Source organism: Carlito syrichta, unplaced genomic scaffold, assembly GCF_000164805.1.
Source record: "Carlito syrichta isolate Samal-C Ts95f unplaced genomic scaffold, Tarsius_syrichta-2.0.1 Scaffold302263, whole genome shotgun sequence".
NCBI lineage: Eukaryota > Metazoa > Chordata > Mammalia > Primates > Tarsiidae > Carlito > Carlito syrichta.
Genome location: NW_007246359.1, coordinates 89,332 through 100,189, shown reverse-complemented (window position 1 = coordinate 100,189; position 10,858 = coordinate 89,332). Strand labels below are relative to the sequence as shown.

The window sequence follows — 10,858 nt, the reverse complement described above, 5'->3', positions numbered from 1 at the left end:
GAAAAAATGTTCAGCCTCACTAGTCATCAAGGAGATGTAAATTAAAACTACACTGAGATACCACCTAACTCCAGTCAGAATGGCCGTCATCAATAACTCAAAAAATAACAGATGCTGGAGAGGATGTGACGAAAAGGGAACACTTCTACACTGTTGGTGGGAGTGTAAATTCGTACAGCCTCGGTGGAAATCAGTGTGGCGATTCCTAAAAGTTCTAAAAATCGACCTTCCATGTGACCCTGCAGTCCCCCTACTGGGAATATACCCAGAAGAACTCAGGTCACACTATAAAAAAGATACTTGCACACATATGTTTACCATTATAATTTCTTAATGTCTTATGGAAAAATTAAATTGCTTGAGCCTTAAGTGCACAAACTGTATCACAAGCCCTTAAGGATATGTGCATCTAAGGACAGAGTAGCCGGTGACTTGGGAGCTTCAGGCTCACTTGTTCCTTACTGTGACGGACTCCAGAGATTAAGGCTCCCCAGAGGCCCTGTGTCATGGCACGGAGGAAGCCCCCAACTGCTGGGGAGCCCCGGGCAGGCCATGGCCCTGTTTTGCAGAAAAGGAAGGACATACTGGGAAGCATATTAGCTTGGTGAAGTATTAAGCAGCAGAACTGGGTTTTATGGATTTGTGTTTTTCCTGCGTGTGAGTCAGGGTGTGGGCTATATATGTTTGACCATTTAATATATGAAACACACATTTCCAATATTAAAATATACCAGAAAAAATAACCAACTTGAAATACATGTCTTCAAAGTGACATGTATAATAGCAATGAAGACATAAAATATTAGAAACCATCTTAGTAGGTAATAAGCAGGACATGATGAAGAAAGCTACCAAAGCACACTGAGGCAAGAAAGAAAACTCAGAAGCTTGAGGAAGGAGAGCAGTCTAGACACTGTCCACATGCCTCCTCTCAAATCAAGGTGTGGTTTCAGCACAGTAATGCTTTTCAAATCTCAGTGGAATTTAGTAACCATGTATCACAAAGTGTATCTTGATTTTTTTAAAAAAGGAAAGAATCGGCAACTTTTCTTAAAAGAAGAGTAATGTCTAGCACTGTATAAAAATGTAGCTGAAGTAGATGGAACTCTTTGCAGAATAGACGGACAAATTAATAGAGATCCATAAGCCCACCAAGGATCCTGTGACAAGTCCACATGGTAATATCTGAGGAAAGAGAGCGCATAAAGCAGAAATGGTGTTGGAAGAATTGATTCGATATTTGGAAGATAATCAACTTACATTTTCAGTTCTTTATACATTATGACAAGTTGCAGGGAAAGGAAAGAGCTGCGCTTCAAAAATCTAACCATGGGCCGGACTCGGTGGCTTAGCCTGTCATCTCAGCACTTTGGGAGGCCAAGGCAAGTGGATTGCCTGAGCCCGCGGGTTCAAGACCCACCCGGGCAACTTGGCGAGACCTCATCTCTGCAATAAATCAAAAATTAACTGGGCATGGTAGCGCATGCCTGTAGCTCCGGCTATTTGGAAGGCTGAGGTAGAAGGATCACTGGAACCCAGCAGGGTGAGGCTGCGGTGACCAGGAGCATGCCACTGCACTCCAGTCTGGGCGACAGAGTGAGACTCCAACTCAAAAAAAAAAAAATCTAACCATGAAAACTAGAGAGAAACATAGATGAGGCAGTGCAGGATACAAAGTTGTATCTTTAATTGTGGAAAGAAATAGATGACATGGAAAAATAGAGACCAACTAGAAATAGCTCATGTGTTAGCATTTACCTCCATAATATCTGGATTTTTACAAGAGACCCCTATTTGATTTTCACAAGAGTGACATGTGCTCAGGTCTAGGGAGCCCTGGTTCCTTCCCCATGTTCCCTAGACTTGCTGTGGCATCTTGAGTGGCTGTGCTTTTGCATCTCAGGTCCCTGGGCCAGTCCCTGGAGTCAGCCCTTAGGTCATTCCTAGATCTATCTGACAGGTCTTTGCATCTCAAAGAGCTGTCCGTATTGACTGAGGTGGTGAGTTTGGGACTTTGAAGAGTGAAAAGGATCTTCAAAGGGTCACCATTACTTAATCCCAGGCCAGCCCCTGGCCATGGCGGTGGCGGTATACTTTTGGTCTTGGATGTTGTGCTGCCAGCAGGTGTCAGAAGAAGGAAGATTAGCAGGTGTCCTGTCAGCATTGCTGTGGCCAGCCTCTAGCTGACTGGCAAGGTGTCTGGGATGATCAGAAATAATCTCCACAAAGGGCCTCGCTCTTGTAGGCAGGCACTTAACGAATATTGGACTTACCATTGGACATAACGGAACCCTTTACACATAAGCGTTTCTAAACTGGCCTCTCTAACTGTCTTTGACTTTAGTCATTAAAGAAGAAACTAATCACAGTGAAATGGCAGAAGACCTGTGCAAGATAGGATCAGAGAGATCCCTCGTGCTGGACAGACTAGCAAGTAACGTCGCCAAACGTAAGAGCTCTATGCCTCAGAAATTTCTTGGTAAGAGTTACACGTTTGCTGTCTCTTCAAACTATGGTGTGGGTGTTTTAGACACAAGCGGATATTATTTAAGTGTAGAAGGAGGGAAAATTTTTTTCCAAAAGCAACAATGTGTAAGCCTAATCGTCCTTGAAATGATAGAATTTTTTCCAATAAGTGTCCGTAAAATAAGACACTTCTCCTGTCAGTTTTTACTAGATATGATTTTGTAGTGTCTGGAGCCCTTGGTGTGATCTGCCTGCAGACGTTGTCCCTCTGGGGTGGCCGGACCAGTGTGCTCAGGGCTGAGGGCGTGAGCCTGGCTTGGCTTGGTGGGATCCCCCCGCTCTCCCAGCCCACAGAGACAGCAGGACACATCAGGCCTGACCTGCTTCTCTGAGCTTTAGAGCCTCATTTTCACATGAAGCTCATAGCACCCCCATATAGGGAACTGTGAAGGTTGATGGGAGGAATCACACAGTCACTGGCCCCTTTGAGGTGTCCAGTGAAGATGGGACACAGCTATGGTTGCTGTTTCACCTGTTGAATCCCTACCTGCACCAGGTGCTGTGAGGGATAAAAATGAAGAGTAAGGCCACCCTTTCTTCTGGGAACACTGCCTAGTGTAGGTGATAGACAGGCATGCAATAGCCGTTGTCATCCCGGCCAGACACTGTAAGTCAACAGGGACCATGAGGCAGGTGTCTGAGTGGAAAGGGGAAGACTTCTTCATAGCCATGTGTCAACCCTGTCACTTTGGTGAGATGGCTCTGCCTCCCTGAGCCTTGGGTCCATGATTCGGTATCTCGCTGGGTGATGGTGAACATCAAGTGACCCCAAGGATGTGCGAATGTTTAGAAACCCTCAGTGTGCCGATCAGCCCTATCCAGGAAAAAGAACCCGTGAAAGCTGCATGGAGCTGAGACAGGCCTTGAGAAAGGAACAGGGCTTTAGCATGTGATGGCATTGGAGAAATGGAGGATTCTAGGCAGACAGATGAGAGTGAGAGGAACCACGAGGCGGGTTGTGGGGGGCAGAGTGGGGGCGCATAGGGCATGGTGAAAGAACAGAACTTGTTCCTGGCTTAACTTGGACACCTATGGGGATGCATGAAGAGTGGTATTGTCCCAGGATGAATGGCCTTTGAATGCCAGAGTGAGAGATGCCCCCTTCGTTCAGTCAGCAGAAAAGAAGCCCTGGCCTTCTTTTTCTTGACGGGGCGGCAAGTACCAAAAATGGATTGGAAAAGTGAGAGTGAGTTGGGGGCAGCAGCAGATGTGGAAAGAGGGGAGCGTGGAGGGGGAGGTTGGATGACAGAGGAACGTAGGGGCCGGGGCAGGGACTGGATGAAGGAAACCCTGAGTCATACTGACTCAGAGTAGTAGTAGAAAGCCAGGTTCTGAGAAAGACTGGGTTCTGTCATTGACGTGCTGATTTTCAGGGACCTCCAGGTGTCCACGGCACATGGGAGATTTGTGCTGAAAGGGAGGGGCTGAAACAGGGCTTGGTTAGGCCTGAGGTCCCAGAGATCAGGATGGGGGAAGGAGGTGGGAGGCCAAGTTCTTGAGAACTAGCTTCCCTCTTGTGGCTTCAGAGAGGGCTTAATTTTGACATGTGGATTCAGTAGAGGTGTGTCATAGATCAGAGGTCGGGAAGCATAGGGAAGGAGGATCCAGTTTAAGAAAAGAGAACCACTGGCTGGAGACACTATATGGAGAGATGCCCATGTTGCTGTGAGCCTGTGTCCACGAGAATGAGGGAGACAACGTCTCCTGAGCAGGGCGGGAGTGAGGTCCTGGGCTGAGCTTAAGCTGTTGAGGTAGGTGGGATTTCAACTCCTGGGCAGGCAGTGTCTGCTGGGAGGCCCCCCGGGGATGGACAGGGTGACAGGGTGTTGGGCAGAGATGGAGCAGCAAGTATGCGCAGGGGTGGTGAAGAGTCACTGACCTTGGGAGGCAGGGATGGCTTCCCCTCCAGGTGAGAAACCTGGAGAATGCCAGGGGCTTTGGGAGATGAGCATGTGCAGCCCCTTTCAGCTTTTGGTGGCATTAAATCAAATGAGAAACTCTTGTGTGACACTCCTGGAGCTACCCCAGGAGACCACATGTGGGTATTGTCCTGGGATGCTTAAATAAAAGTGCTCTGATGGAGCACAGCTAAGATGCAAAAGGAGTCCCTGGGGAAGAGGGGACGCACATGAGGAAGAAAGTCATGGGGACCGTCGGGTGAGGACAACAGAAGTGGAGTCTGGAACACAAGGCTCGCAAGCAGCTGCATGTTCTATTGGTATTTCCCCACAAGCTGCTGATGGGCTTTTCTAAAATAATGCCTGTACCTGCCCTAAAATGGTCACCTTGCCCTCACTCCAACTTGATGGGGAGTCTATCAACCACTTCTAACCTGTCATGGTTTTCCATCTCCAGAATAGAAAGGCGAGTGGGTCTCTGAAGTCCCTCCTTACCTCTAGGATGCTGGGCTTCTCATTCACATAAGCTCAGGCGCTGGCTGTGAAGGAATGCAGTTGTCCTCATACAAGCTGGTTCCATAGCTGGCCCAGACTATGAGAGCGCCTGGCTTCAGAGTCTAGACCCAGCTGTGAGTGACTGGTGGCGGTCAGTGTCACTGTCTGTGAAATGGATGTGGGTCTGTTGCCCTGCATCTTCCCAGGGTTATTCTGAGGGTCCAGAGGGGTGGTGGATGTAATGATGCCCGCAACACTAGTAAACACCTTAAAAATATAAGATGATATTCTTTTCATGTTGCATATCTCTCAGAGCGGCAGATATGTTTGCTTTATTTATATATGAGCTGTGATTGAAATATTTACATTAAACTTTGACGTCTGAATAAATATTTGTGTTGCCTTACCAGTAGGGCCACATTCTGTATTAAGCAAATATAGGTCAACAGGACCCATGAGTCCAGTTAGAAAATGCCTTAGATTAAATAGCAGTTCTGAGTACTGTTTTTTGTCTGTCAGTGATTGAGGTGAGAACAGTTTTAAAATACAAAAAAGCACAAAGAGGAAAACAACAACTATCAATATTTCTGCTACCCATTATAATCTTCTTGGTATATTTTTTGTAAAAAAAGAAAGAAAAGAAGCCTTGTTGTATTATTAAAAGGATACACAGTTAATATAAAGAAGTTTAATACAAAGATTAATGTTTTCTTCAATTAATCAATTAACTAAAATTTTAATTAATCACAAAACCCAACATCCAGAAATTACCAATTTTAAAAAGTAGGTGAACGTAATTCTAAATATCCTTCTATGCAAGCGTATATGAGTGGGTAGGCTGGTGAGTAGGTGGATTGATGGATAGATAAATGTGAAATAAATATTTTCACAAAGATTCTAGCATATTATACATCTTAAATTCAAAAGGTGAAAAAGAACTCAAATAAAACTGGAGGACTCACTGATCTTCAAATAAATATTCTCTCACTGAAAGAAATATTATTTTTAAAGAATCCCCTAAGATTAAATATAAACATTATGAAAAACATTAACAAATTTGAATTTTTTAATCCTCTCTTTTCAATTTAGACCATATCCAAAGACAATATTGAAAATGTTTCATTGAATTGAAAAATAAGGACATAATTCCAGTTCCCAGTGTTGACAGTTATATTATTATTTTTATATTGTCCAGCTTTATAATATTCACATTCTGTTCCATAGTCATAATTCTCATAGTAGTTTAGCTTTTATTACTCTCTAAATAGATTCAATGGTCAGACACAGACGTCTTATTATTACTTCCATTTATTTTTATAATTTTCTCAATCGATTGAACTTCACATCTAACAAAATTTTTTCAAAAAGGTTCTATATATAGGTGTTCTGTTTCCACCATTGATTTGTGTTTGAGACTGTTGGCCTGTTGCCATTTAAGATACTTGAAGAGCACCTTAACAGGGTGTGTGGTCTTGGGTCACAGAACCATGACTTTGAAGAAACACAGGATGATTGAGTGGGAAAGTACCATTTTTGGTGAGGTTATAATTATATTTAGCGAAATTGGCTACACAGTCCACTCCCCTTCTCTTTTTGCCAGGGTTTGGTAGAAGGACGGACTTGGGTGTAAACCAGAACAGATTCATTCTGTTCTGGAGTTAGTGTAACAAGACATTTAGCACCTCAACACAAAAACAGAGGGAAAAAAAAACAACCTTATCTGTCTTTAGTAATGCTAAACAGTTACTTCTTCTCACCTTTAATGGAAAGAAAGACCAATTCTTTGATCCCTACCATTAGCTTCAAGGGGTTTCATCCTGTTCCATTTTGGGGAGGGCATAGCTGGCCATGCACAGGTTTGGTTTGGTTTGGGTTTTTTCCCTGTAATCCAAGGACGACCATCGTACCATTATTAGGGGATATGCCACTTCTCACCACCAGTACATGAAAGCAGACAGACAGCAGGCTGTTGTATAATTGCTATATGATACATCTTCGTTACAGAGTAAGAACGAAACCCAAAAGCACTTCTTGGTATGATGGGGACACTTATTAATGGTCACAGATTTTTTTAAAGACTGTTGGCAAATCTATGAACTACAGAGTAGGTTATCCTTCTGTTGGTAAGGACCAGTTGAAGATCTCAGTGTCAGGTGCAGCAGGGGAGGTGTCTGGACCCTCCCATGATACCAACCTCCCTGCCACCATCAGCTATACCTGGCCCTTGGGAGAGTCCCAAGTCGCCCCTCGCTTTTGTCTCTCTCCACATATTCTTTCCTCTGTGAATGATGCATGATGAATCACTTCTTCGTTCAGACCCCTCAGTAGCTTTTATTTTTCTTCTCTGGTCTGGACCCCGCCTGCCCTCCTGCCTACCTGTCAGGCACTACCCTTACCCAGGGCTCTGGGTCCCCAACCTCCATTCAGTCCTGCCAAAGCTCCCAGCCCCTTCTCCCCTCAGGACTTTCCTTCTTGTCCCCAACACCAAGATACATAACCCATCTTGCCTGGCTGAGTCTTACAAGTTCAGAACCTGTGTTACACTCGTGGCGAGCCTCCCCTTGGATTGACAGGATTCCTCAGACTGGGAGGCATTCTCTCACAATCGCGCTTTAATGTCTCTCTGCCCTCCCTGGTGTCTGTGTGTTGCTGAGGATGGGGACCATTTTGCTTGCTCGCCTTTCTGTCCGTACTAAGTCCAGATGTGTTGAAGGAAGAAAAAGCACAACAAGAGGGATAAAATGCATTTGGTTCAGACATTCCTTTAGATGGCCTCCTATGTTTTGGCTTAGTAATTCACTCCTGAAAGTAAAATGCAGCGGTAGTCCTGCCCATAGGGTACAGAGTTACTTTGTAGTTAATGAACTGGTCAATTATACCATGACTTTTTACTTGAACTTGTGACTAATATATTGAGAAGGTGTATCTTCCAGAGAACCTATTTTATTGAAATGTTTATTCCAAAGTTAATTTCTTCTTTTTTTTTGTATCGCCATCTCACTGTCACTCAGGCTAGAGTGCAGTGATATGATCACTGCTCACTATAGCCTCCACCTCCTGGGCTCAGGTGATCCTTCTGCCTCAGCCTCCTGAGTAGCTGGGACTACAGATGTGCACCACCACTACCAGCTAATTTTTTTTTTTATTTTTAGTAGAGAGATGAGAGCTCACTATATTGCCTAGGCTGATCTCAAACTCCTGGGCTCAAAAAAATCCTCCTGCCTCAGCCTTCCAAAGGCTGGAATTACAGGCATGAGCCATCACGCCCGGTCCCAAAGCTAATTTCAAAGAGCCAAATCTAGACCCAAATGTCACCGTCACCAGGGAAATGATCTCATCTCCTCCTCCACACAGATAACACCAGATGGTAAGCTTTTTGAGGCCAGGGCCCCATCACTGCTGGGTCTTCAGCAATGGTTCCTTGAACATCAGGCATCCTCCATACTTTTTAATATAATACATAAACAGCAAACCAGTTTCCTCTGCAACTTCTGTGGTTTGCTTCCCACTTTCCACCACGTTTCTGCCGACTACTGTTTCAGTCCTGCCAACAACAGGACTCTCATTCTAAGGTAGAGGGCCGATTGACCTTTGTGTTATTTATAAGAAACATATTGCTTTATTATAAGAAATAGGCAATCATATATTTTGATTAAATTTTATCCTGGATTAAAAGTATGAGTTTAATATATCACATAATACTATTTTAAATAAACATTGTGTATTGTGAATAATGTAATTATTGTGTATTTTAAATAAATGTGTGCCAGATTAGTTGCAAATTAGCACACACTATTGAAAATACATCGTTTAAAATATTCGAAGAAATAGAATACAGTTGAATTAAATAATATAACTAAATATAAAAGTGTTTAATCATACCACCCTTTTGAAATAAAAGGCACAAGCATCGGTTTCGATGTTTAAATGTGCGCCCCTGAAACTGACGTGGGCAACCTTGGCTTCCTTATTTGCGTATCCGTTTATCCAGCCAGATCCAAGTGCCTGCGACGAGTTGGCTCGCGGGCCCGGCGCCCAGCAGAGGTGGACTGGCCTTTGCCCTCGCGGCGGGGGCGGCGGCTGTGCGTGCAGAGGGCCCTTCGCTCCCCTCCCCGGGTGTAGATTTGAGCTGGGCGCCGCAAGCAGAGGTCCCCTCGCCCCCTCCCCGGTCGTGGGTCGTGGCTTCAGTCTGGGGCCCCACAAGTGGAGGTCCCTCTGCCCCCCTCCCGGGGTGTAGCTTCGGGCTGGGGCGCCGCAAGCCCCCCGCCCCCGTCGTGGCTCTGCGCCGTCGCGACCGCGCCCACCCTGGCCGGGCCCTGCTCACTGTCGCCTGCCTCCCACAGGGGACAAGTGCCTGTCCGACATGCCCTTCGACGGCGGCGCCGGCTACGAGAAGGAGAGCGAGCTGATGAAGTCCCACGTGATGGACCAGGCCATCAACAACGCCATCAACTACCTGGGCGCCGAGTCGCTGCGCCCGCTGGTGCAGACGCCCCCGGGCGCCGCCGAGGGGGTCCCGGTGCTGGGCCCCATGTACCCGCTGCACAAGCCGCCCGCCGAGGGCGCGCGCGCCAACCACGCGGCGCAGGACAGCGCCGTGGAGAACCTGCTGCTACTCTCCAAGGCCAAGCCGGTGCCCTCGGAGCGGGAGGCGTCCCCGAGCAACAGCTGCCCGGACTCCACGGACACCGAGAGCAACACCGAGGAGCAGCGCGGCGGCCTGGTCTACCTGACCAACCACCTGGCCCCGCACGCGCGCAACGGGCTGGCCCTGGCGGAGGAGCCGCGCGCCTACGAGCTGCTGCGCGCCGCCTCGGAGGGCGCCCCGGACGCCTTCCGCGTGCTCAGCGCCAGCGGCGAGCCCCTGAAGGTGTACAAGTGCGAACACTGCCGGGTGCTCTTCCTGGATCACGTCATGTACACCATCCACATGGGCTGCCACGGCTTCCGCGACCCGTTCGAGTGCAACATGTGTGGCTACCACAGCCAGGACCGCTACGAGTTCTCGTCTCACATCACGCGGGGCGAGCACCGCCTGCACCTGAGCTAGAGCCGCGCGCCGGCGGCGCGGACCGCACGCGCGCTGCTGCCGGGCGCGGGCCTGGACGGACAGCGCTGCGCTCCGGGCTCTGGGGCGCTTGGCTGGTCTGGGAGGTGGGTCAGGGGTGGGGCTCGATTTGCTTTCGAAAACAAGGAGACGTTTCTTGCGCCAGGCAGGCCTGCATCGGGAGCCCCAGAGCTCCGTCTTCCCAGACGTCTCCCTGGACTGCTAGCTGAGATTCCCCTCGCCTGTCGCTTCCTAGAATCCCCTTCTCCGAGTATCTCGCGTCCATTGTCAGAGAGAATTGGGTAAAACGGGCCAGGCCTGGGCAGGAGCGAGCTGGCCCGGCACCGGCTTTGACAGGGTTTGTGCACCAGGCGTCTTTTCTAAGTTTCCCTAGACTGCTAGCTGCGCTCCTCTGACCTGTCGCTTTCTAGAATTCCTTTCTCCAAATCTTTCGCGTCCATTTTCAGAGAGAATGGTATAAAACGGGCCAAGCCTGGGAAGGAGAAAGCTGGCCTGGCGCTGGCTTTGACAGGGTTTGTGTACCGGGTGTCTTTTCTAAGACCCCAGAAGCAGTGAGCACCCGCGGGGGTGTGGCCCTGTAGGTGTGCAGTCAGGACAGGGCGTGGCCACCGGAGGTGCCCCACAGGGAAGAGCCAGCAGCCTGTGCCCGGCCACCGCCTCGGGCTTACATATATCTAGAGCTAGAAGGCTTCACTTTTTGAAAGAATGCTAAGTCAATTCTGCATAGGAAAATGAATAGTGGGGAAAAGTTGTCTGTTGGGTTGCCCAGGGGGAGGAGGAGGGGCTAGGGAGCCCTCCGGACTCCTGGATTCCTGGGCCTCTGTGAGGCCCAGGGGCCTGAGGCTTGCTGTCGATTGGGCTTAGTCTTCCT

The 10,858-nt window shown here is 47.9% G+C and overlaps 1 protein-coding gene across 2 annotated transcripts in view; it reads left to right on the top strand.

Annotated features, from left to right (window-relative positions):
• The window catches only part of LOC103258489 (DNA-binding protein Ikaros), a 95,716-nt gene extending 85,415 nt beyond the window's left edge, over positions 1–10,301 (top strand). Inside the window, exons 7-8 of one of the 2 annotated variants that reach the window (XM_008056155.1) lie at positions 2,345–2,479; positions 9,263–10,301. In XM_008056155.1, the coding sequence (XP_008054346.1) occupies positions 2,345–2,479; positions 9,263–9,969 (842 nt within the window). In that variant the 3' untranslated portion in view covers positions 9,970–10,301. The remainder of the gene's footprint in view (positions 1–2,344; positions 2,480–9,262) is intronic. The other variant, XM_008056156.1, reaches the window with a different exon arrangement.
• Positions 10,302–10,858: the final 557 nt, after the last annotated feature.